At 38.8% G+C, this 27,956-nt stretch overlaps 1 protein-coding gene across 1 annotated transcript; it reads right to left on the reverse strand.

The window, feature by feature from the left end:
• Positions 1-141: 141 nt before the first annotated feature.
• On the reverse strand, positions 142-27,243 carry LOC145995684 (immunomodulatory peroxidase-like). The gene is made up of 14 exons (XM_083132013.1): positions 27,126-27,243; positions 24,293-24,425; positions 19,406-19,545; positions 17,834-18,083; positions 17,005-17,213; positions 15,539-15,709; positions 15,001-15,171; positions 13,894-14,115; positions 12,827-13,024; positions 10,726-10,862; positions 7,010-7,177; positions 4,445-4,647; positions 2,973-3,142; positions 142-2,389 (listed from the first exon to the last, which is right to left on the reverse strand). Exons 2-14 carry the CDS (start codon positions 24,415-24,417, stop codon positions 1,284-1,286), a joined length of 3,270 nt encoding a protein of 1,089 aa, XP_082988139.1. The 5' UTR covers positions 24,418-24,425; positions 27,126-27,243; the 3' UTR covers positions 142-1,283.
• Positions 27,244-27,956: the final 713 nt, after the last annotated feature.

Raw genomic sequence — 27,956 nt, forward strand, 5'->3', positions numbered from 1 at the left:
CAAATAATCTAAAATCTTAATTGATCATTACATTTATAATAGTACCATAGCACTGAATTACTCTGTGAAGGTATGTTTGTAACACTTCAAGAATTTGAATGAGATGTTCTTAAATAAATATGTGTATCTAGTCACTTTGTAATACTAGCTTGTTTTATTAGTTAAATGTATACACAAGGCACAAATAAAAACTTACATTTTTTTAATTTTATCTTGTTTCCTTCATTAATATTTCAAAATACCTCCCTGAGTCCCAATATCTGAAAACATTAACATTAAGAATAATATATAATGTACATGTTTTAAAAACAAAGGATTTATGAATGCAAAAAATGAAGAATTGTTAGCATATGATGTATTATAAATGATCGAAATTACTGTATTTGTTCTCGCTCCAAGAGATTGTTGATTAATGTTCAATCATGGAGACTTGAGGATTGTAGTGATTACATTGGAATGGAACTCTTACAACCCAGAAATGACCGTGACTGTACAGGCTATTTATTCACAATGTTCAAAGATTCCAAAGTAAAAACTTGTGTTGCTAATGGAATTTAAAAAAACCATGCTGTGCAAAGAAAGATTTTCTTTCTCATGGAAAATAGGATAGTTTGTTAACACAATTAAACTCCGTTAAAATAATACTTTTAATTAATTGTATATCATTAAAGCAAAATTAAAGCTATTATTTATTGTTACTTGATTTATACAGTTTCCAAGTTGACTCCTGGAACTAAACCTGCTGTATCCCAGCACATCTTTATAATTTCATGGCAATTTGAAAGTTTTACTTATAACGACAAATATACTTACATGGAACTTTCAATACATGTTTGAAGTGTTGAACTATGTGTTTTACAAATGGAAGACATATCAAATTCCATCATTAAAAGATGGTATAAACGCACGTTTATAAATTAATACATAGTTTTGAAAACCAATTCCAATATGGTGTACTATTGCGAAAGAGTAACGAAAAGTTATTTTAATTAGCTTTAATACTGGTGAAATACATATGGAGCAAATATACCTACATATTCATACAATAGAGACACTACTACTTTTCTGTGACATAATTAAGAAGTTGTCCTTAGAAAGCGTGAACATGACTAGATTTCTTTTAATGAGAATGCAAAGTGCTTCCCCCAATCCCCCAAAAATTCCATGATTTTAAACACTTTGTGCCAAATACTATCAGAGGGTCCAATTGAAGGATTTCTAACTCGATTTGTAACCTGATATGAGACTAGAGAAATTAGCAGATGTACAAATTTAGCAAATAGTTATGAAGTCCCAAACGTGTCATGTGAAGGTGTGCCAATTGTTGGAACAAGTCTTTCATTGTTGAATATAGGTAGTGTTGTAACCACTGTCAGTTTTCCATTCCACATAAAGTCCAATGTTTCGTTAGAAAGTTTGCCTTTCAGTACTAGAAGCAGTGTGTTCACATTAGGTACACTCTTATTAATACTGTTAGAACTACCGTCAGAAGATCCAGAAGTTACTTTATTTATTTGTTCTATGCTCTTATTCTTATTCAATCCGCTAGATTTATGAAAATTCTGATACAAACTAGTGTAATCTGTTTTGAAATCGTCAGACGTATTCGAAGTTTCTTGGAGAAATACTTCAGATAAAAATCTCGTATTGTTCAAAGCAAAATGATTTAAGTCTTCACTGCGATTGAAATGTAATAAACATCCAAAGCTATTATTTGTGTCTACGTCCACGAATTTATAATTTTGACTTTTAGAAAGCTTAATGAAAGTTCCATTCAGCCACACATATGATGAATTTTTGTATTCTAATGAAGTTAATTTACCAACTATATTGAGCCATTTCCTAATTTTACCAACCTTATGCCGTGACTTGGGTAAAGGGTTCGAATCTTCTGGGAAAGGAAATATTGTTGGAAAAGACCCATTCCAAGAAAAATCCTCGGAATAATGCGGATTCGCTTTCTCAGAAATTATCACACTTCCTGCAACAACCGTGCCATTTAAGAAAAACATGCCGTTACTCGCTTTTATACCATCCGAGCCCTTGGCAAAACTACTATGATTTCCATCTTTGGAGTAGTTTTTGGATGGCATTACTCTAACGTCAGTGGCGAAGTTGATGAACTTGATCCTGCCTACCTCTCCTGGTCCACCCCTAGGACCGTGGAAGACCTCTCCTTCGGGATCTTCTGGATCTGGATAGTCCAAGTCATCAGGATTTTCCTCCCAGGGTCCAAGATCAAGACGTGGAATCAATTCATTATTGCATGAGGCTCTCACGTTATCTGGTCCCACTTTTCTCATTACCCATAACTGGGAGGCTTCTATGGTGTCGGAGTTGTCACATATGATTCGAGCTAAAGTTGTTTTTCTGATTTCGTCTAATTGGTCTGCAAGCAAAATAATGAGATGAATAAGAATTCACGTGTCCAGTCAAACTTGATGAGTACGCATAAACTATTTGTTTCGCTGACTGATTTACTTGTACTATTAGGTTAATGGCAATGCAGATCTCCATGGCGGAGCGGTTAGCACAGCCAATTATCCAAAAGGGTCAGTAAAACTATGGAAAATATCTTAATAAAAATGTACGCCTATTTTGTAAATTGTTCCCTTGCCCCTCCCCGAAAAATATATGTAAAGCTGGCAACATTTATGCTCAGTATAAAATACTATATTATGTAGAATGAATCTTTCATTCAGTCCATAATCCTAATTACACATGAACGAGTAAACTGGTAGCAGTGGCGGCAATTGGGTCCCAAAACCGGAGGGGGGGCAAGGTGCCAAAACTGGGGGGCAAAGACAGTATTATTTTACTTTGTAGATAAGGTTTAGCATAGTGCGGGGTCTAAAGTGGCACCCCTAACCGCCGCCACTGACTGGTAGTGTACAAAAAATTTTATCCTTTACACAAGTAATGCTAACTTTTCATGCATAAAATAATGTTACAAAATGTATTTGTCAACTTACCCAGCGAGAAAGCTTGCGGATTTAGAGAATTCTCGTACCAAAATCTATCTCCCACCTTGAGTCGAAGAAACTGATCGGCTATCAAGCAAGCAAGAGTCGGCCCAAGAATCCCTCCCTCTATCGGGTATTCGGACAGAGCACCACTATATAGGTCCACGTCGTCAATCGACCTGCAGAGGAAGTTATATTAATTGCAAATAATTATCAACATAATCATTATAAAACTCAGAGGATACAGATTTACTAGACAACAGAAAAAGCTTGTATATTTTAATGTAACTAAATAAATATGTATTGTAATAAGGCTAGTCAGTGCACGAAATTAATAAATAATAATGGTTTACTTGGTCTGAGCATACACCACACTAAAAAATTCCTCAGAGATAGTGTAAATGTTCTGTATTTCTCAGAAAGCTAAAAACATTTGATAAAATACTGTTATCATCTCCCAGCATGGATGACAAGGACTCGGGAATATGAAAATTTTGTCTGAGGACATTAATATCGGCACATTCGATTAAGATGTGCCCAACACTTCAGAGCCAGCTGACCTTGCGCTTCAGGGAGCCCGTGCTAGATCAAAATAATTGTTTGTGTGCGGTTTTAGAGGACGCTGGTGCTTTAATTTAAGTACTGATATTCACATTCGTGAATTATTTTGACATACTTAAATTTATCCAAAATTACTGAAATCATATTTTAAACAAAGAACTACATAAAGATAGTGTTTCAAATATTTCGTTTACTTATAGAATGAAATCATTATGTGAAAATATTATTTTATTGAACCAGTGTAAATTCACTTCAGCGTCAAAATTCAATGAGAAGTAAAGAAAACAATTTTAAGTCATTGGATTTGATTAAATATTGGTACTTTTATAGTTAAAGTAACAGTTTGATATTAAACACACCCAGTTTTGTAATTAACGTCGCACCAGAGGTACTTCAGAATTGAAATGAAACAATAATTTTGAAACTTTTATTAGCCTCACATAATTCCCAGTTTTAACCTCCAACATGGTCTGCTTATTGTTCTTAGACAATAATACGAAATATATAGATGTGTAAATTAAATGTAATAATGTTTGTATTGTGATTATATAGGGCACCTGTATTTCAGACTAACGAACAAAAATCTGATAAAATTTTGATTATAGGCCCTGCGAATATTGTATGTCCCAGGCCCCACCGACTAGGCTAGGCCCTGAAAACACTTAAAACAAAGTTACATACACGGAACAGCGCAGAGAAAGAGTGAAAGAAACATAATTGAGGAAAGAGAGAGAGAAAGAAAGGAAGAAAGAGAGAGGGAAGGTGTGAGAGAGAGAGAGAGAGAGAAAGATAAGAAACAAAAATAAAGATGAGAGAAAGAGTGATCGCGAGAGAGAGAGCATTAGTACACCGCCACAAATTCAGCATAAGAAAGTACTTCGCTCACGTTTGAGTCCAATGGTGATGTCACAGGCACTTACTTGTATATTTCGGATAGTCTCTCCCTTGTTTTTTCATCAACGTGATTCTTGAGATCTGAGAAGTTCCTGGGCCTGGAAAAACCGCAAAACTCTCTCCACGCAGGGTAGCTGGCAAGGCCATGGTCTCTTCCTCTTTGGATGTTGATGGCGACAAGGTCCAGGCCGTAACTCCCGTTTCTTGGTCGAAACAGTTGCTCACTGAGCTGCAAGAGACCACTCACAAAAATCATCCTCACGTTTTACACAAACAATGTTACGCAATATGTAAAGCACGCAGGCTGATCAGTATTGTACCAGCCGCGTTTTGTATCAGCGATCGGTTATGTTCGGCTACCATCGTTTGCTTTCGTGTACCAAAGTGCCGAACGCAGCGCGCAGCACCAGACAAACGGGAATGGGAGAAACACCGTGTTGCCAAACCCACTATCAGTGCATAATTTCCTCCCTCGTGCGGTTGTAAACGCCAGAGTTTTTGCAAATAGTAGAGAGAGTGCCCTCGCGGTGGAAGGACTTTGGCTTGTTACCGTTCCTTTTAATATGAAAACACAGCAAGGACCAAGGTTGGATTAGGCAATCAATAATGTCATCAAAAATACAAATACTGTTTAGTTTCGGGAATGAAATCGGCATACGGTGGCATCATTAAGTGTTGCCAGAGAATGATTGTTTCAACTCAGTGTAAAAAAAGATCCGCATTTGTCACGTTAAACTTATACTCATATAAATAGAGCAATTTCAGGTCAACTAAATCCAAATAAGGAAATCATTAGTCTTTAGAAATTTACTTTTTAAAAGTAACTGAGTTAGATTTACAGTTACTTTGCTCAATGAAGTTATTTATGGGGCAAAAGATATAATTCTACCAGCTTCCAGCCAAAAAAAGCAAACGACAGTACATGACTGTGTTAGGGAAAACTAACCACGTTGGCGAACCGGCCACCGACATTTCCAAACCTTGCCGCATCCTGTTGAAAGAGTCAGCGGTCTCCGTATGTTACGGCTTTCTCCCGTTACTGGCGCTACATGGCTCAAAATAGAATGCGTGTACAACATGGAAAGTTAGTTTGTAGATGTGTTTGTAGTAGAGTCACTCTGGGGAATATGCCCATCGGGGTTAAATGTCCACCCCCTCGTATCTCGCGCAACGTTAATGTTATGGCAACTCTCCGACTCTTGTTTAAAAGCACCCTCCATGGTGAGACGAGGCAGCAGGTCTCGAGCTTGTGAGAAGAATCTGAAGCCATCCAGGGTTAATTTCATGAGGTAAGAAGACAATTTTTGAGGTAATAATTTTTTGGACGTTGCTGTATTAACAGTGAACAATAATATTCCCAAGACAGATAGAAACTGAAATATATTTGGTATAAAGATCAAGGGTCAGGGAAACATATCTGCAGAGTGAAACTGCCGCATGGTGCTCAGAGTTGCCAACCCAGTGATTCAATTTTCTGTTTGTAGCTGTGGAGTGATATGCCCACATAAACTAAGTACAATGTGCCCATGGGCATTATTATGATAAGAAAGGACCACAATGTGACTGGATCCATTGTATTCGTTTGTAGTATGTGGATGCATGAAATATGTACCAAATTCACGTCCATGTGTCCAAAGTTCAATGCAATTTCTCACAAATGTAAACAGTAAAAGAGGCTATGGTAAATTCAAAATAAATGTTGTTAGAAACGCTATACTTGTCTGTACAAATGATGTTCTGTTTACGAAACAAACGTTAATAATCTTCCAGTTAATGCTGTGTATTATTTTCCTTTGAATATGTTATGTCAAGTATTACAACAATTGTTTCTTGTATTGGGCATTTTACCCTGAACACCGGGTGATATGCCCAAATTGACGTTCATCTGTTTATTTTTCTATGGTTCTTTTGCTATAAGACTTACAGTAATAAAACTTATAGGTAACAATAACAAAACATGTAGCTTTCATTTTACATCCTTTTCATTGCGACACTCCTTCATTTCGCGAAGTTATAAACCGCCAAAAATAAGTTGGGGTATTCCCCCGAGTGACTCTACGTGTTTCTATGATTTTTTCGGCGTGGAAGAACTATACGTTCAGATGCGAGGGAGATGGTTGTGAATATTAAAAAGCAAAGAGAAGAAGCACCCTGCGGTGAATTCTTGACAATAGCGTCCACGTACCACACATAACCTAATTATACTCATATATTGAAATCTTAATTTACCTCTGCTGTGAAATAATGTCCGCAACGAGTTTGAGTATCGTCCGTTGAGAGTCGACACTAATACTTTTGCTTTCAATTCTGAGCGAGTATTCAACAAGAGATGGCGTTGCTAAATTTCAACCCTGCGGAGGGACTTAACGAGAGCTAAGAACAAGTGACAGTTTAATACGGTTATCTGTGGTGTTACCTTTTGCCTCATAGCTAAAGTTACTCAATTTTAAAATATAACTCAGTCACGGCTGCCGTTAGTATAAAAAGTAACAAACGTTACAAGTAAGTTATTACTTTCAAACAATAGAAATAACTAGTTTTCGAAAGCCTTGTGTACCTAAATGTCCCACGAGAAGAAGGGATTGGTTTACCTGCTTTGTGAAGAAGGTGTCAGCCCTGTGAGCTTCAAGATTGGAGAATCCCCGCAGTAGATTGTCCATGTGACCAACGTCATACAGGCGGTAAGGGTTGAAGAGAAGTTTGTGAAGCTGGATGTAGTCTTCATTTCTTCCATCGACACCCACCATTTTTACCAAGCCCTGAAATGCAAATGAAATTAATACAGTGCCGTGCCCAGGTAAGGGTCGTGAGTGTTATGACCCCTCCTATTATGCTTCTACTTTACTAAAAAGATTTGATTTTGATTTGATTTGATTTAGTTTATTTTACTTCGCGTTTTGTGCCTCTTGGCTAATTTGCGAAGATGGGGATGAGTGATGAAATGATGAAATTGATGAAAGGACATTCACAAACAACCAAGCCCGATCGGGATTCGAACCCGGGACCCTTGGCGTCGCAGCGCGATGTGCTAACCACTCGGCCACAGGGTCGGGCTTTACTAAAAAGAAAAGAACATAATATTGATTACCTTTCTTGTTATTTAGCGTCGCTTTTCTGCCATTTTTGGGTAATCGCAACGATGAAGATGAGTGATGATGAAGGGATACACACAAATAATGCCGGGGCTTGCCAATGACGCAGTGGTAGCGTCGACGCCTTGTAATCAAAGGGTCCCGATTTCGATACCTGGTGGAGGCACATAGTGGTTCGGATTTCACTTTAAACTGTAGGTCCAGTCCCGATTAGCCTTACTATGCATAAAGTGGACTTAAAACACCAACTGAACAAAGAATGCCCAGACAGGGATTCGAAGCAGGAACCCTTTGCGTCGTAGTGAGCTGTGCTAACTACTTCGCCACGGAGGTCGGCAAGAGAGCACGATGTATATAACAAATATATAAAATATAGCACTCACACTAAATAAAATGAAAACTTATTTTACTATCATATTCCCCACAACAAATTTCCCTGGTGCGTCACTGGTTCATTGATTGGTTGATTTGGTTAAAGTATGTATTTGGAGCAAATACTCCGCAGAGTTATGAGAAATGTTCTTCCGAAACCGCTATATTTCTAGTACATGTATATTTATATTTCACGGCGGTGGCTCAGTCGGTAACGCGTCTGACTACCATGCTCAAGGTCCCGGGTTCGATCCCCGGCCGGTTCAAATCCGGGAACTTTTCTAACGGTGGAAGCGGCCCCGGCGCCCACCCAGCGTCGAATAACATGGGTACCTGGGGGAAACCCTGGGGGGTAAAGGCGGTCAGGGGCGTGATGCTGATCACATCACCCCCACTCACGACCGGATCAAGAAAGTGTGGGGCGTTACCCCCACACCCCCTATACGCCTTCATGGCGTGGTGCTATGCACAGGGGAACACTTTACCTTTTTTTAAATACAAAACTATTGCATGTATATTTTATATATATATACCGCGTGAGGCACCTAAAAGTACCACCTGAAATAGCGAAGAAACCAGAAACAGTAGCGATGTGAGGTTTGCGGGAAACAATAATATCAAATGGGGCTCGTAAATCGGAGGTATGGGGTGGGTCGAAAAATATCGACAAATGGGGCATCTGGAGCAAAGTCATATTTTTTTTAATGGAACGATATACAATAACATTCATAATATAAAAGAGCACACGCAGAGAAACACAACGCCGTTGGTTTCATGCATCTACTGCACATAGGAACGAAGATATGGCCATGTGAAAATATGTAAACAAACTAACAAGTGGCCCACTTGACCGTCATTACCACGGCATGTACAAGTATGAGATGTCGGAAGCCATTGGACAAGATGAAGACAGAACGTGTTAAAGGAAGAAAAAATACAGTAGACATCGTCAGCACCATGTATTTGACAGTGTTACAGCATAATGAAAATGACTATGACAGTATGTCGAAGAACCACTGCGTAAGAAGCGAAAACCTGTCAAAGTGTGTGTTCAAAGTGGTGGCTGTCAGCTGCGATACAGGCAACGAGGCGCCCACGCAAAGATCGTTGCACAGAATGTAGCATCTCGTAGGGAATGTCCCTACAGGCCGCAGTAATGCGGTGTTGCATATCCTCTGGAGTTGTAGGCACATCCCGGTAGACAATGTCCTTCAGCTTTCCCCACAGGAAAAAGTCTAACGGTGTCAAATCTGGGGAACGAGCCGGCCATTTGACAGGCCCTCCACGTCCAATCCAACGATTTGGAAATGTATTTTCCACACATGCTGTAGCGCGTCTTGCACTGTGAGCTGGGCACCCGTCATGTTGGTACCACATGTCCCTCCTTGTCTGAAGTGGTATGTCCTCCAATAGTACAGGCAGTTCATGTTGTAAAATCTGTATGTATCGGTCAGCATTCAGTGTCCCTTGTATAAAAAAAGGGCCAATGAGATGTTCACCCACTATACCACACCACACGTTCACACTCCATGGGCGCTGGCGTTCCACTTGGCGAAGCCAATGTGGATTTGTCACCGACCAATAGTGCATGTTCCTTAGGTTGACATTTCCATGATTGGTAAATGTTGCCTCGTCAGTGAAGAGGATACGTGTCAAATCGGGTGTGTCGTGTCGTAGCAACCATGTGCAAAACCGAACACGGTCCACAAAATCATTCCCTTGAAGTTCCTGATGGAGGGAGATATGATATGGGTGAAACTTGTGTGTATGCAGAATGCGCAATACACTTCGCTGATTCATCCCAGCATCCCTGGCAATTTCACGGGAGCTAACGTGCGGATTCACAGCAACAGCGGCGAGAACATTTGTGGCACCTGCCTCACCTGTAGTTGGCTTGTTCCGCACACGTGCTCGTGGTGTTACACTTCCGGTGTCTCTTAATTTAATAAATAACTTACCAAACAGACGTCGAGATGGCTGTCGTCTGTCCGGATATCTCTCTGCGTACACACGGTAGGCTTCTGAGGCATTCTTTCGGCATTCCCCATAAATCAGGATCATGTCCGCTTTTTCTATGTTTGTGAACCCCATAATCTTCGCTCTTACCACTGCGACTGTTTGCTATGAACTAACATGATCTCGTGGACCTGCTATCAAAACTTGCTCTGCGTAAAGGCAGTTCTGTCAGGCACCTGAGAAGCCTTACATGCAGTGGTACTGACGGTCAAGTGGGCCACTTGTTAGTTTGTTTACATATTTTCATATGGCCATATCTTCGTTCCTATGTGCAGTAGATGCATGAAACCAACGGCGTTGTGTTTCTCTGCGTGTGCTCTTTTATATTATGAATGTTATTGTATATCGTTCCATTAAAAAAAATATGACTTTGCTCCAGATGCCCCATTTGTCGATATTTTTCGACCCACCCCATACCTCCGATTTACGAGCCCCATTTGATATTATTGTTTCCCGCAAACCTCACATCGCTACTGTTTCTGGTTTCTTCGTTATTTCAGGTGGTACTTTTAGGTGCCTCACGCGGTATATATATATATACATATTCATAAATGTTTAATTTAATTACCTATCCAATAAATTTGTTGAAATTCCTCCAATGATTGTTACTTACTATTTATCTTATATTTCTAAACTGTGCCCTTATACGAGTACTAAGGGTGGTTTGCCAGGCATATGTGAAAGTATAATGAACAGCATTTGCATTATGTTGCCGAATTGACCAGTCATCTTCATCGTGGCGATTAACTCGAAAGTGAAAGAAGAGCGACGGAAAAGGAAGAAGAATTTTAAAATAATAATTGAGTATGTGTTGTCCAATATCTTACCTGTATCATGCTGTGTCCGAAACGGAAAGCGGCCGCAGCGAATTCGTTGCTCATTGTTGGATTGACGGACTCATCGTATCCATCAAAATATTCGGATGCCTGTGGTCTAAGGTGTAAGTGGTCCATTAACTCTTCCCCTAAAGTCAAATGGCAAAGTAACCAATGTTACAATTCTGATCTCATAATAAAAAATAATAATAATAATATTTTAAAAAATTAAAAAACACCACGTAACGAACTGTGAAGTTCGTGGGATCTTACCAAGAATGTTAACCAATTAATCAATGGGTGATGTAACCTATTCATCGTTCATCCTCGATGATAAGAGCACTCGTCATTAACACGACGAGTTAACGCTTGGCAGTGCGATAGGTACAAGTAAGATTTAGGAACTTAACAACTAGAAAAGACAATGGTCACTCATTGGGTTTTATGAACCTTTGAACCTGAATCATGGATGGGTTAGGATAATTACCTGTCTATCTGACGAATGAAGATAATTTCGAAGAATAAAACTAAACTAAGTCCTCTGTTGGCTTCGTTACAGGTTGACCAGCGCGTTGCCTCACTTTTTCTCCACTCTCTCCTAAGCTCAATCCCAATCCAAAGTCAGTCGACTCTCAGCCTGTCTCACCTCTATATTACGCAGGCCATGGAGACCTTCCTCCATGCCGAATCGTGATTTTAACTGCCACTATGCAAACCGCTTACTCCATAGGCAGATGGAACTTCCTATTTCCTGAATACCTCATGAGGTTTACATAGCACAACACTGTGCATAATTTACATACCACAGAGGTTGAGACAACTGAGATAAACAAGTGAATGCCTTGGTCAACATGAAGCATTCAGAGAGGCTTTTAAAATAAAATATAATCTTATGGATTGATACGATCTACAGCTGAGATATGTCATGGATAATTTTAATGCAATCAATAATCATGCTTTTAATGGAAAAGCGTTTCTGCCTAGTCTAAGAGTTATGAGTTATGTAGTTATCTTGAGTGTGAGCTCATCCTCAGATCTTGTAAAGAAGGAGAGATAAAAGTCAAGACAAAAGTTACTAGATCTTAGCCCTAAAAGGGTTCATTCACTACAAACGGTTTGATATCTTGAGGCATTTTAATTGCCTTATATCCCTAAAGATTGAATATTGAGTAATTAATCACTATATTTTTTTGGATAATATAATCGCATTTTAAAAAGAAAGGTCGTGTATCATATTGAATGAATTTGTAGGAAAATACAAATCTTAAAACCAAAGTATTCAATAAACGTGTTATTCTGTATAACTGCATTGTGGATAATTATTGAATGAATGAATCAATTAAAAGTCTTCTATGTATACGGGGAAATATCCCCTTATCTAAACTTCTGACTGAAAAATTAAAATAAGGGATGTAAAAAGCCCCTTGCCAAAAATTTAAAGTGCAAGGTTGTAAAAAGACCTGCAGAAAACAAGCACAACACTTTAAAAAGTCAAAAAGCTTCTTCACAGACGGTGGAAGAGACCAGCTCTTCGGAAAAATCTAAAAACGTTGAATAAAACACCCAACAGGGATGACAAACAACTGGAAAGATTAAGAGTCTGTCTGAGGATAGCAAAGTCGTCACATTCAATAAGAATATGCCGAACACTTAAAACAACGTTACAAGCACGACACATCAAAGGGTCCCGTCCTTGTAGCAAGTGACCATGCGTTAGACGACTGTGTCCAATACTTAGTCTGGTAGGAATAACTTCTTCTCGACGAGAGGGACGGGACGAGGAACGCCATACACCTGGGGGGTGGATAATTATTGACTCACCTTCGTATATTATTACACTTCTAAATTGTATGACTACATTCGTAGGATCATGCACCGACAGAAGAAAAGAAAATTCACTATCTTTATCATAATGCGAAACTAATCTTGCATTTACTGCTTACAGTTATATAATAAATCTTCAAATCTCATATCCACGTATTATTATATAAGCGTAGCAAGACTATTTCGTAGCATATTCAGTATAAATTTAACTATAATTTAAATCAAATTTGATCAAGGGAGAAGAAAATCATAGGTGTTCGATTTACAACTTAATTTGTGTGTCACATACCTAAAAGTACTGGGAGGAATTCGTTGTAAGTCACGTGTTGAATCTGGGCAGCGACAATTCTCCGGGCTTCCTGGAACAATCTTTCATCGTCCCATCTGGGGTTCAGGTCCTTCAGTTCGTCTGCTATGCGATTGTGGTGCCTCGCCCAGATCAGAGTGAGAGAGGTCAGACCAAGGTTCTCGTTTACACGGGAATCGCCTGAAAGGGAGAATATTTCGCATTCAGATATTGCATCATTTCAGGTTTTCAAAAATAAATTTTAATTTTGTCGGTGGTTTTTCCAGGTTATCTACGATTTTATATAAACAAAATTCTCTGACAACCTTTTCAGATTGCCAGACCAACAACGAAAATGTTCCAGACCAAATCATTACGGCATTTCATGTATTTAAACGTGTGTAACAAGGTCACTACATTTTAGCTAAACACGAGACTTACAACCCCACTTAACAACTTGAAGAACATTCACTTTACATGTTAAAAGTATGTGTAATAACAAGAAGGGAAACTGAACACAATTTGAATGTTGGATAGGGGCACAAGGGTAAGTTTTTACGTATTAACTGCCAAGTATTGACAAATAGTAAACAAAGAAATCTTTGCATAAAAAATCATAATTATAGCACAAATAATAGTGAAATTTAGTAACATATATATTAATACTAACACGAACCCAACACAATCCAAAAAAATTGCTGGAAGAAAGCTGTAAATGCCATTAGACATACTTTGAGACATGCCCCCTCTTGCTAGAGTATTTAACACGGATTTTCTACTGTAACTACCAGTTATAGTCAGTATACCAAATAGAAGTAGAGTTTGTCCACAACAAATTTAAAATTTCTTGTTTGTCCTTTAGTGCACTACTTCCAAAATGTTGATTTTTCCAGAAACACAGAAAATTTGCGTGACATTTCCATGACTTTTCCAGACTGGTAGACACCGTTTAATTCTCAAAAGAATATACCAGTTGAAGTAGCTTCAATATAAAATTAGCCATAACCAGTAAATCACACACCCTCTACTCCAGCCACCATAACAGTGGATGAAACTTGTTGGGCAAGTACCTGAGCGGAAACAGTAGCGACTGCGCTGTATTTCCGACTCCAAGTTGCACCCGTCTTGAGGATCAGTCGAGAACGGGAGTAGAGTGCGTCCATCATCTGCGATCTGCATCCTCAGTTGGCCATACTTTAGAACTCGCAACTCCTGGGTTTGACTCCAGGAGGAACCGTATATAACCGACCCATCCAGGAAGCTGGTGATTTGATTTAGCTGCTCGCGTGGACCTGGAAGAAGTTCACATAGATTTAAATACTGTGGCAACACTGGACTGCTTTAGAAAGAACATGATTATTAATATTACCGTACTCTACTGCGACGATGCCAAGAGTAGGTGGACGGCATAACCTTCCCTTGCCCTACAATTCATTAAAAAAAGCCAAATACAGGAAAAGATGGCCAAGTTTGGGCTAACTACTATTCACAGTAAGTGCCACCGTCTCGTTAAGGCACATAGAGGTTATGGGAGGTAATTGATTGAATTGAAAACTTGGGGTGCGTCAGCACTTGGGCCATTTGCACCCGTCAAATTATACGGGGCCAGCCTCTTAAAATCAACATGTGTCTGAGAAGTAAAAAAATCACCTTATCTCGTTAAAAGCCGAGGCTGCATAGGGCCGATCAGCACAGCTCTATAGGTTTATACTGACTGTAGGTACAGACCCCAAAGCTTCTTGCCAGAAAATTGCAGGTGCCGGGATGTAATGCTAGGAAGTGAGGTTGAGTTTTTGGTGCCTTCTGGGAAAGTCACTCCTTACACCTCGGTATGGGAGGCAATGCAGATCACCCATCCATCCTCTACTCTATGGGTACTTGTAGGCAACCATGAGAGGGAAGACAAGACGACCGGAGCATGGTGTTGATCACATCACCTCGAATTCCGGCCTGGTCGTAGGTTATATCTATGAGAGTCCCCTCATCAATATCTTCATATCATCACTAATCGTTGCGATTAGCCAAAAGTAAGAAAAAAGACAAAATCATTTTTAATATAAAAAGGCTAGTGTAAAGCCACACACTCAAACTTTTTTTGCAATATTGCAATAAGGAAACTGTTGTGAATGTTGAAACATGTTATTTCACAGTGCTGACTCAAATAAAAGTGTACTCACCAATTTCACACGTAGGGGCAGGCGCAGATCTCACTAGCTCCATGCAGCTAACGTTGAACTTTTTGTAGAACTTGTCGTTCTTCACTGATATCGGGAAACACTCTGGATGAACAAGGGACGAGTTACCAATCACTTCGTCGCTGCAACATACGATCCCACTATCATTTACACCTTTAAAAGGCATAAATAAATTATATTAATTAACACACATTTAGAGCGAGAAACACAGCCTTTTATACACTCCTCACAAAAAGTATGGAATAGTGTTATATTAGCCATTGATTTTCTATCATTACTGGTATTTCGGTAAAATATCGAGGGAAAAACTTGTATATTGAAATTGACAAATACTCTACTTTGAATTACACTAACACCGTGGTATATGTATACATATATACTCGCATTCAAGACGCCATTGAATAAAACAAGCACATAGATTTTGAACATCCAAAAACAGCAAAAAATTTGCACCTTACATTGGAAAAATTATGATGTGCGTGTGCGCCTGTGTAATTCAATTTCCAGTTCAAAAAATTACCTTTGCTCAATGCTGTTGCAGTAATGTCGTGGTCCACGAACTGTCCCCAGGCGGCTGCCATGAGAGTATATTTGGGGTCAGCGCGGTAAAGTGGCGGATGGATAAGCACGCTCACTTGACGAGCACTGGGCAAATAGTTCCCCCGGTAGCCTCCACGTGGCGCTGATATACCTAGAAATAATAAACATTGTTAAGGTTTGCTTACTGTAGCAAGTGAGAGCAATGTGTTGGAACGCACAACATTTTCCTGTACCAGAAACAATTTTCTTTCATAAACCATCGTACTTAATTAGGTATACTATGTGGGCTTCCCGCCACTGAACGCTGTTTCCGATGCACTCACGAATCTGCTGTTGTCGGCGGAAGGTAACACAGTTATGCCTCTTAACCTATAGCTATTACTAGATCGAATCCTCCGAAGAAAACCAATGTTTGACCATCCAAGAAATTGACTCGTGTATCAAGGTATAACACGTGAGAGGGGAAGTAAATGCATGGAGTTAAAAACGCGGCTGCAGTTACCAGCCGTAGCGTGCACGATTCCTTCTCTTCTCTACAGTTATGCTCGGCGTTGCTCTTCAGACTCCTGGGCACACTGTAACATCGGTTCCCTCACAAGTAGAGAATACCTGGGCAAGCTTGATGGTGGTTCTCTTGGCCAAGTCATATATCCCGTTACAATATATTAGTTTGTTACTAGTCTGAAAAAAAAACAGCTTTATGGAATCAAAGTCTAATAGAAAATAAATAGGGACGCAGTGAAGTCAAAAACAGATATTAGGTTAGGCTGTTCTTCAGGAAAGAGAGAGATATATTTATATTTTCCACACACGTAATCGTTTTTAAAATAAAAACTTTTAAAGCTCCTCTGTACCTTTGGTCTGCGGCAGCAAAGCCTTTTAAAAAAAATCCCCTAATTTCAAAAAGCCGCTATGATATTCCAAATTCTAAAAATTGCATCTGCTTAGAATTCCTTCTAAACAGCGTATGTTTCAACTTGTGACTTTTCCCGCGCTAGCGATCGCTGCACAGTTTCTTTGCCAATCATAAACGAGGAAAGGAGCGCATTGAAAGCAGAGAAGCAGCACTTAGGCACGTGGTGTTACCACTTCATAGGTTTTTCCTCACTTGTTTTATGTCATTCAAGAAGTTCATTTCGCACAATTATCGTGCTACTGCTTAGGGTGCTGTACGAACATTTGTACATTCCGTGTAGCTTATTTGCGGCCTGGCTTCTTCCAACAGAGGGTATTGACGGAAGATAGCGACAATGTCACGTGGTTTCTGCTAGAAAGGTCAACGTTGAAGAGCGCGGGAACAGTGATAGCTTATGCCAAACGCGGTTTAGAGCTCATGTTCTCGCTGTTGTCTAGAAATCTATGATGATAAAAAAATGCATTACGCTGGATTATCGTAAACTGTGCATACCGGTTCCAAAACTGACAAAACAATGAAAATCCACATACCATCATCATAGTCTGCAGGCATGGATCTACGGTAAGGGGCCATCGCGGATCCCCACATCGGATGGCGCAAGTTGTTGCACGTCCCGTTCTCGGTGCGGTACTTCGTCTTGTTGCAGGCCTCCAGATGAGACTTGCCACACATTCCTGGAGGCAACCATCCTTGCTTCACGTCTGGACCATGGCCAGTGGCGTTCTTCTCGTATTTTTTACTGGGAATGGCAAAAAGTAATAAAGTAATGGTCTGCTTTCCCAATATAACAGCGAGAACATAACAAAAAACTAACGTTATCTGTAAGTTCTACATTACAGTGTGGGCCAAAAGTCTCCATACACAGGCACTTCCTAGAATGACGACATCTGTTCAATATGACCGCCATTATTCCGGATGTACAAGTGTAGATGTTCCAACCAATCAACCTGCATCGTTATGGATGCACAAACGTCAAAGATTCTTTGCTCGAGATGTGACATGCTGATAAATTTCCAATGTATGGAGACTTTTGAGTAAACCTGTATTTGATTAAACTCTTATAAAATCTTTGGGAAGCTCTGTTTCTAATTGTATATCATTGTCACTTGATTTGAATAATCAACAGTAAGAAAGAGCGTGATAAGATTTTTTAACTGAAGATTGATTCCAATTTATTTTAAAGTACTAGTGATCAAAATCTGGAAAAAGTATCTCTGTCTGTGAGGTACATACACACACACACACACACACACACACACATACACACACACACACACACACACACACATACACATCCATCATATTCTTAGATTCGAGCCAAGCTCTGTAGTGCTTCCTTCATCTCTGATGATCGCTTACCTCTGACGCAGATGCCTGGATGCATAATCCAATACGTATCCCGCCCTGCAGAATCTTATTGTCTCTGGGGCGGTCCCTGTTGCTGCTTGGTGGTAACTGGCAGAACTGCCCTGCTTCGTAGTGAGCCCTTTGGCCCTAAGGGTCCTCTCAAGAGCCTCCTTCGCGTGAAGCTTCTCCACGCCCAACACCAACGCTTCTTGAATCTCAGTAATGTTTGGAATAGGTTCAGGCCACGGTGGATGCGGTGTTTCTGAAACCAAGAACGTTTTAACTCAAAATTAAGAGTGAGAGTCATTCATGAATAATCGAACAAACATTTCTAAAAAAATCTTAGGTTACAAAATATTTGAAGCGTCCATGCTCCTTATTGATAACTGAAACTGCTTGTTTTCGTCATTGGACGGGAAAATGCCTAGATTTCCAATTAATGTAAAAAAATGACCATGATTGTTTTTGAGCATTAACGGCTATCACATAACTAACGAAATTAATGTAAGTTTAATGATTGTTTCTAAACATATATATGGTGCACAAGTTTAAAACAACATAAGAAAGCATTAATGCAGGAACAGTGTATTGCACCAAATATATTTTAAGTGAGTTTACAGTACTCCCCCTCTCCACTTAAATCTATGATCCTAATTCTAATCCGTCGTCGTAATGTAATCAAGGGGTCCCGGGTTCGATACCCGGTGGAGGCACATGGCACAGTGGTTTGGATCTCACTTTAAACCATAGGTCCAGTCCCTATTAGCCTTACGGTGCATAAAATGGACTTAAAACATCAAATCGAAGCCGAATTTTAACCGTCGTCAAATAATTTTACAAACTCAAAATGGTGCCATTCAAAGAAACTTGTCTTTGATAACTAAGCGTAAAAATTTTATTTTGTCTTCCTTATCTCCCTAACAAAACAATTCAAACGACAGTGAACATACTAGATTAACTAGTTAACTCACTTGGTCTGCACTCTCAAAAATCTTTGTAAAAAGTAAAAACTGTTCGAAATTAGTGCAAAACGATGGAATGGACTGAAGGCTACAGCTTATCTGTTCCCGAATTGTAAAAAAAATAGAAATTATTTTGTGAATAGGCTTTTTCAATGGTAGTACTCCAGATGTGGTCTATTCTAAAATGAATGTGCCATACTCTAACACACCACACACACACACTTGATATATATATATATATATATATATATATATATAATGCGGAGGTTGAACTTTAATCTAGGACCCCAGATTTAAGACGTTCCTGCGCCACTGTAACAAAGTATGTTTTCTTCTGGAAAATAAATTCTTCGGTTCTGAGTTTATCAAAGTAACGCAAAGTAAGGCAGTACTATTACAATTACTCCTGTAATTTCGTAACACGTTGCTAACACAAGTGCCGAAGTAATGAAGCATTACTTGCGTCATTATCTACTTGTTCGCCCAATTAATTACTTGATAAAAGCCTCAAAATTAAGATTCATTATTTCAAGGTTCACGAATCTTCCCTTGCAAGCAGTAAAGAAAAAAAAAACAAATGTCAAATATGGAAATTAATGCAAATCAGCTGATATAGGATTACCTGCCCTTGGCCATTGAAGAGTCAGCAGAACAACGAGCGTCTGGTTTCCTTCCGGTGTCACACTGCTATTTTTCTCATCCTGCATGTCATGGTTCACCATGTACGACACAGTCGCTGTCAAGGCTATTATGAAAATGCACCTGAAACGAGTTGGAATTGTCATGGCATGGCCGTATACAGAGAGAAATAATTTACCAAGGATACCAGAAAGCCGAGGATAGTAAAATTTTAATAGCTATTATAAACCGTTTATAAAAACTATTGCTTGACGGTATTGATTAGCTACAGTATTTGTAAAAGATTGACTAATTAGTATCGTTATCGTCATCATTAAACAATTTACACTTAATAATATATTTCCTTTCTCATGTGAACCAAAACAAAATATTTGGGAGAGTATATGGAAGAGTTTCAACTTTCAGCAGGCCAAGGATAGTAAATTTTTAATAATATTAATAATAAAAACAACTATTGCTTGATGATATTGATTTTAGTATTTGTAAAAGTTTGACAAATTATTATTATTATTATTATTATTACCATCATCATCATCAACATTAAACAGTTTACAATTAATCAATAATACAATTCCTTGTAAAAAATCTCATTGTATACATCAACGTTAACCTATTAACAAGAACATTATTCATATTCATTATGCTTTCTGTAGGAGTGTATTCATAGTTCTATTTACAACTTTTTAACAAATCTATCAAACTATGGCTGAATTTTGACTTCTTGAGACTACCACAATTAATTATTTCCCGTTATTGTACATTTTTCCATAACAACTCGTAAAACCCTCCCCTTATATACAGCCATCGTGTATGGACCATTTTACTTTTATGACAGAATGCAAGAAACAACAAGGAAAAGTTGAATGTTGAAAACGATCAAGAAATAAGCCGATTAAAATTATAAATGAAAAACAAAAGCTCCTCTCATACGTGCAAAACACGGAGAAAAGGAAGATATAGAGACAAATAACAAAGATGAATATTCCTGTTGATAAATGTATTGAAACCAGGCGCGGCTCGTGCATAATTTTCCTGGGGGTTCACCAAAATTATGCAAAGTGGACTTATCTAAACCTTTTGAGACACTACACGCTTTGGTTCGTAGAGATAGTTCTGGGAAAATTATCAAATTTTGGCCGGTAGATTACTGACAGAGTTAATTTGCTTTATGTTCAGATAACAGTGACAGCACCAAGGAGTGTGTGTGTAGGGGGCGATCATTTTAATTTAAGATTTTCGTATGGTATTGTATTTAGGGGTATCTCAGAATTCAGAAAATATTCTCGCCTCAATGTTGCCTCTTCCACTCTTGCCAACTCTTTTCTGGTCCCACCACTGTCAAATAGACTATATTATTGGAACTGGATCCTGAACCTACAGTTAAAAAATACAAATCTCTGCCTGCAAAAATGAGTATGTATCAGTAATCGAACCCAAGACCCCTTGATTACAAGATAATTCTTATATAACTATTCGAAAGTATATCGCTAAATCAAAGCGATTAGATTCTATTCTATGCAATATGTTAACTTCTCGCACAGCAACAACTACACTCCTTCTAATACACAATCCACCTCACTTCACTCAACGTATCACTATGCCATATATATATTTCAATCACCAGCCATGCACTTCAAAACAAACTAACAAGTATGGAGACAATGACACGTAACAAAGTTAAATGCGCGCGTCCCTTCGAACACCCTCTCGCGCTAGAGTATAACTGATCGCACGAAACCCAAACAACTTTTTGGTCGTCTTCTGACGTAAGTGCGAAATGACTTCATTGTTAGGTTAGGCTTGAATAAATAGCAAATATTACATTTTTGGTCAAGCACGGTAAGCCCCGAAAATTGAGGTATATATTCTAAGACAACTAAACCTAAAAAGCCTAACATGTCAACGAAAGCATTTAGTCTGACGTAAGAAGACCAAAAGGTTGTTTAAGTCTTGTCCGATAAGCGACCGCTCGCCCTCGCGCTATTTTTGACTTTTCGGCTCCTTCCACCTGAAGTGTTTCCATCTTAAAGATGAAAACTCTGAATGTGTAGGCAAGTTGTTTTCTATAATATTTATCTTATTTGTCCCATCATCTTTACTTCTAGCTTTCGTTCGGTGTTACCTCTACATTTATATTACACCCTCTTCATTAATCTAATAAGTCTTGTAAAATATAAAAATACAAAGAGAATACCAAATGAATTCAAATTGAAACACATAGTGCAACACTGGAAGAGAGAAGAGCGTGATTCACTCCAGCTCGCTGGTGATCCTACGAACTGCGCATGTCCGTTTTGACGAGACTGCCTTCCTCCAGTCTCAGACTGCATGTATTTTCGCCATATGTACGCGTCGAGCTTCTGCTAGCCGTCCTAAGCTTTTGCGGAGGTTCAGCGGATACTTTGCACGAAACGGAACTAGAGGGGAGCTGAGTGGCTCTGGCCCGCGGTTTCTCCTTCTCCCTAAGAGAATTTGCCACTCTACGCTTATGAACATCTCAGTTATTGTTTATTTTGTATATTACTGGGGGTTCACTGCACATTTGCGCTATACAGCCAACCGCGCCTGATTGAAACACACTCATTATAAAGACAAAATCAGTAACAAATGAAGATAAGGAAATAAGAATATGACTCCATGGGCGTATCAAGCGGAGGTCAAGCAGGAACACTTTTCCCCCTCATGGAAAACGAATGGTGAGTCTAATCATGCCGGTTTCCGTGGCGAAGTGGTTAGCAAAGCGCGCTAGGACGCCAGGGGTCCCGGATTCGATTGATTGATTGAGTTAGAGTTTTAAGTCCACTTTAGGCACAGTAAGGCTAATCGGGACTGGACCTACAGTTTAAAAGTGGGATCCCAACCATTATGTGCTTCCACCGGATAACGAACAAGGCGACGACGCTACCAGTGCACCACCGGGGAGGCTGGTCCCGGGTTCGAATCCCGGCCTGGTATTGGTGTTCTTTGTGAGTATCCCTTCATCGATTTCATTAAAATCATCACTCATCTTCGCGATTAGCCTATAGCAATCCCTTTCAAATAATGTAAAATAAGCATTCACACAATTACGAAGTACATATTCCTTGAAAAAAGTGTTGTTTGCTTCCCTGGAAAAAGATTTGTCCCCCCCCCCCAACCCTGAAAAATCTGGGTACACCCATGGATGACTCGGTGGTAATGTAGTCGACCACAGTTTCCCCGGTGTAGATATCGGGTTCAAATACCGAGTTTCGCATGCGTCTTTGCGTCCATTCATTAGTTTCATCTAATCGTCACTCATCTCCGTAGTTCCAATTAGCCAAAAAGTGACAGAAATGCGGCGTAAAATAAGAAAAATACGAATAAAGTCAATGAAATAAAAGGAATTAAAATGACGATGAATTTTTTAATGAAAAATTTTATTAACAATAGTTATATTTAATGTGGGATGGAAGAGGTGGTCTTCTCTGCACGTTCTCAAATATCAGCCTCTCTTCTACTACGTAGTAAATGCTGGACTGCATTTTTGCAGACTAACGGGGCTGTGGCGCCTGCCCAAATGTGTTCATGGCTGTCTTCTCATCAATTTCATCTTATCATCTTCCATCCTCATATTCGAGATTAGCCAAAAGTGGCAGGAAATTAAATCAATCAATCAATATATTCAGGTGCTATTTGTGTATGACACGAATTTTACGATCTTCCCGGCAGGGGAGAATTGGAAGAGAAAGAAAAAGAGGACGAGAAACAAAAATAGAGGAGGTTTGGGATAAGGAGTATGGGGAAGACCACAGAAAAGATATGCAAAGTGCTTAGGAAAGCGGGCATTACAACTTACAGGAAGGGAGGGAGAAGCATCTTTAGAATAGCGAAGAATGCAAACAAGAAAAATGAAAACAGAAAAGAGGAAGAGGAAGGGATTATCTAAGAAGTGAAATGTAAAGAATGTCAGAGTGTGTACATAGGAGAAACGAAAAAGAGGCTGAAAGACAGGTTGAAACAACATAGGGATGATGTACGACTTGAGAGAGAGATAAATGCGATATTTAAACACACGAGAGAAACAGGACATGACATAGAGTGGGATGAGGCGAAGCAGATAGGAAGGGAGAAGAGAATACTAGTGAGAAAAAGGAAGGAGGCCAAGGAAATAGAGAAGAAAGGTGAAGAAGACAGAATGAACTGGAATGGGGGACTGAAGATAAACAAAGAATGGAAGAAGGTGTTAGAAAGAGTGGGAAGGACAAGAGAGAAAGAGGAGAGAAGAAGGAAGTAGAATGAAGGAAAAAGAGCGTTAGATAAAGAGTCCAACCACATTCTAGATGGAAGAAAATATGTTTAGTCTTTTAGGTGAAAGTACAGTTGACAAGGGAAAGGTTGACAAGGGAAAGCCACCTGCTAGAATGTTCCAGAACAACTTTCTAATAGTCTGGTTGGGAGCAATGTTTGGGTGTATATATATATCGTCCTGTTTTATACCTTGTTACATTTGTACTTGGTGCAGAGTCTGAAGAAGACCTTGCTAGAAGTTTGAAACATTACGTTTAGTTTATGTTTTATAATAAAATAAATTTCTGCCTTGGTCAGCATATTCAGTTTTTCATATCATGGAAACAAGGCTTAATGGTGTCATAAGTTGCAACTGTAAATTGACAAAAACAAAAAAAGAATGCCTAGAGTATGTAAAAAACATTGCATTACATTTTGTTCAAAGAAATCGATAAGTAATAATAGTAATGTTACATAATTAATTAAAATATAATATGACTTAGACATATAATAAAAAGAAGCAATTAAAGTAAAGTGATATACAGAGTGCTCCCAAAAAATAACCTAAAGTATCAAAGAGTCTGTATTTCGGTTACCTTCTTTTGAATTATTTTCTACTCACATAATTGTGGCGCATATGCAACATTGTAGATGCCGCACCCTGTTTCTGTAATGCCTCTGTCTCCAACTGACGAATAGGTAGTCAGGGGCAGGGGCGTCTGAGCGAAGAGGAGTACTTTCCGACATATTTGTTTCTGGGAGAGAAAAAAACAAGAATGTGTTACAATCAGGGTGGATAAAAATAATGATTTTTATTTAAAAAATAATTTTTGTTGATTTTCTTTATTTAAATCGGATTTTTTATTTAAATAGATTTTTTGATTTTTTTTAAAAAAAAAACATGCTTAAAATTGCTTGCATGGTTTTTGGCACCATGCACATAGATATATGTTTTTATAGAATGGCTTTTTCTAGTAAATGGCTCTGTAAAATATTTGAACAATTTGATTAAAGCAAATAAAAAATATACGTAAACATACATTTATCTGTTTCTGATACTGTAACTACCATGTAAATGTTTGTTGAGTGTGTTAATGAAACTAATAATAATTTCAGTAACTTTTCTTCCAGTGAAACTCAAACATTCTAGATGTACTCTATAATTGTAACTTAAAATATTAACTTAAATATTTTTATAGTCTTTGTACCTGAATATTGGAGTTTTTTAATGATAGTTTGAAAAATATCAGCTGCCATGTTTATTTACAATTTAATGATATTAACACTTTTCATGGTTTAACATGATTAGTATTTTGTATATTTTTCTACACAAAATGCTTGCTATTTTTGCCCATAAAATTATTGAATTTTAAATCAAGAGAAATTTTTGTGTTTGCATTTCCTTTCGTATGAGTTTCACACCATCAGTACATATATTTATTATCCTTTTTTCCCTTTTTTTCCCTATCTTAAAACCTAATAATCACCATTAAATGATTACCAGAGTAATGTACTTTCACCAAAAGTGTTTCTGATATCTACAAAATTCTTATGTACATTATTCAATAAATTATTTGTTTAGAGTGATTAAATCAGTGATTTTTTTTAAAAAAAATCACCTGATTTAAAGCAATCCACCCTGGTTACAATCTGTATCCATAACCCTGAAGAAAACATTGTATACAACAGTTACATTAAGAGCACAGCGTAGTTGGTGTTAGAATTGATGAAAACATTCATCTTTTTCTTTCTTTCCCTTTTCAGGGTTACAGGATATCCCCGAAACCAGAAAATTAGATGGAAATAATTTATATCCTGAGAGTTGTTATTATTCTAGTACATCTACATAGACGTCCAGAATGTGGGGTCAAGGGGGGCCATGCCCCTTCCCTGGAAAATGAATGTCAACCTAAAATTATATATTTCACACGCACACTCTCACCACTTTATTCACAGTCATTTAAGTCGGTTAATATAAGGGCGTTGCAGGTACATGATAACTTTTCACTGAAGGAGAGTTGTTTTTTTTCATGGGCCGACACTATGGTGGGAGGAATATGACCCACCCCTCCCTGGAAAAATACTCAGCTTGCCGCGCCCTAGTGCATATTGATTGATTTATTTAGTTTATTTTACAGCGCTTTTTGTGCCTCTTGGCTAATTTGCGAAGATGGGGATGAGTAATGAAATGATGAAATTTGATGAATTGACATTCACAAACAACCAAGCCCGAGCGGGATTCGAACCCGGGACCTTGGCGTCACAGCGCGCAGTGATAACCACTTTTTTTTCTTCAATGCGGAAGTATTCCCCATCATTCACACGACTTTCACTCATATCAATTGGACTATTTTCTCGATTTTTCTCAGGACAGACAAACACAAATACCCATGCCTTACCCAGGACTCGAACCCGGAACCCTTGGCATTGTAGCGCGCTGTGCTAACCACTCCGCCACGGAGGTCGACACCACTCGGCCACAGGGTCCGGCACATCTATAATGCATACTCTACTACAATGCCTTGTGTGTTCTTATGTGACAAAGTAGAAATATACACGTATTTATTTGTCTTATTCTCCGTTGTGAAAACCTGAAAATATTAGAATGTTACTAGGTTAGGGGACTTGGACTTCTTGAAACCGCAACACAGTTGTTGGACGACCGCTCAAAATCCGTGTGATTGAACCAATTCCCCCACCCCCCCCCCGACAAGTTACTTGAAATTGAAAGACACATCGAACTAGGTATAATGCGTTCCTTAGTTAACATGTTTTCGACCAACCTAATTTCCCCCTGGGTATCGCCTCAGCACCACAAATATTCAAGAAGCACCACCTCACGACTTTTCTAGTTTGTTTTCGTTAGGTGATATCGATAGTTTATTCAGTGCCTGTTGCGAAACTATTAGGGCCGACATTCGTGGCGGAGTGGTTAGCACAGAGGGCTACGACGCCGGGGGTAACGGGTTCGAATCCTGGCTTTGTCTAGGGTGATCCTTGTGTCTTTTCATCAATTTTATCACATTATGACCCATCCTCAGCTTTGCGATTAGCCAAAAGTGGCAGAAAAGCGAAGCAAAATAAACAAAATCAATCATGCAAATCAAAATCCCCAATCAAAAGTAGTACCAACTCACCCTGCACACACTCACACACACACACACACACTGTAAAAAGTAAACTGGAGAAATTATTGTCTAAAACGTCCAATTGCCGCTGCCATCCATCTATCATAAGAAAATAACCACGGTCGTTTATTTTTATAGTGTTGGCGGTTATTGCACAATTATCCTAATTAGTGCAATTTTAACAATTCAGTTTTTAAAAACATATTTAAGGATCACGCGGTCAAGATACGATACTTGAAGGCAACGGAAATGGGTGTTTTCAGACAATCACTTCTGCAGTCAGTGTACAATCTGCAGTGGGAAAGCGTGCATTCTTAATGTACTTACAGTTTATGATTGTCCGACAACTGCCTACCACTGCTTTCGCATACAAAACCTCGTAAGTAATAATTTGCGCCGACTTCTCCTCAACCGAACTACACTTTTCGTTGTCTTCTTTCGACACTTGAGGTTATGAGAAGCCAGTCAGTCATGTCATGTGACTCCGCTAGAGAATGGGGAGGGGATCGTCTTACCTGCCCTTCCTTTCTTTTTATCGAGCATAAACAGGCTTCGCTCCGGAAACTAGTTCCACAAGAAAAAAATATTCTCTAGATGTCATTGTTTGTGTTACTAAATTCAACTAGACCGCGGTATCAAGGGTTTTTTGTTTTTTTAATTTTTCGGTTTCGGTTTTAAGTCCATTTTACGCACAGATAGGCTAATCGGGACTGGGCCTGCAGTTTAAAATGGGATCCAAATCACTATGTGCCTTCACCATGAATTGAACCAGGAACATTTTTTAAAAAACATTAACCCAGAAAAATACAAAATTTATATATCCTCTCGTAAAACACGAGGATGCACCCCTATGTACTTTTCACTGTTGTGAAAATATACCTGTATAATCAAATTGAACTTTGTTCCAAGTCCACTTTATGCAAAGATAGGCTAATCGGGACTGGGCCTACAGTTTAAAGTAGGATCCAAAACCAGAGTGCAATGTGCCTCCACCAGATTTCGTACAAGGAACCTCTGATTACAAAACGACGACGTTACCACTACACCATCGGAGAGGCCCTATTGATCAAATTCTTAAACATGGGAGACTGCCGAGAGGGGGGGATGATCCTTGAACTCTGCATGACGTCATAAGTCCTAGTTTGGATTCATTAGTAT

Source organism: Lepisma saccharinum, chromosome 1 (assembly GCF_977018435.1).
Source record: "Lepisma saccharinum chromosome 1, izLepSacc3.1, whole genome shotgun sequence".
In the NCBI taxonomy this organism is placed as follows: domain Eukaryota; kingdom Metazoa; phylum Arthropoda; class Insecta; order Zygentoma; family Lepismatidae; genus Lepisma; species Lepisma saccharinum.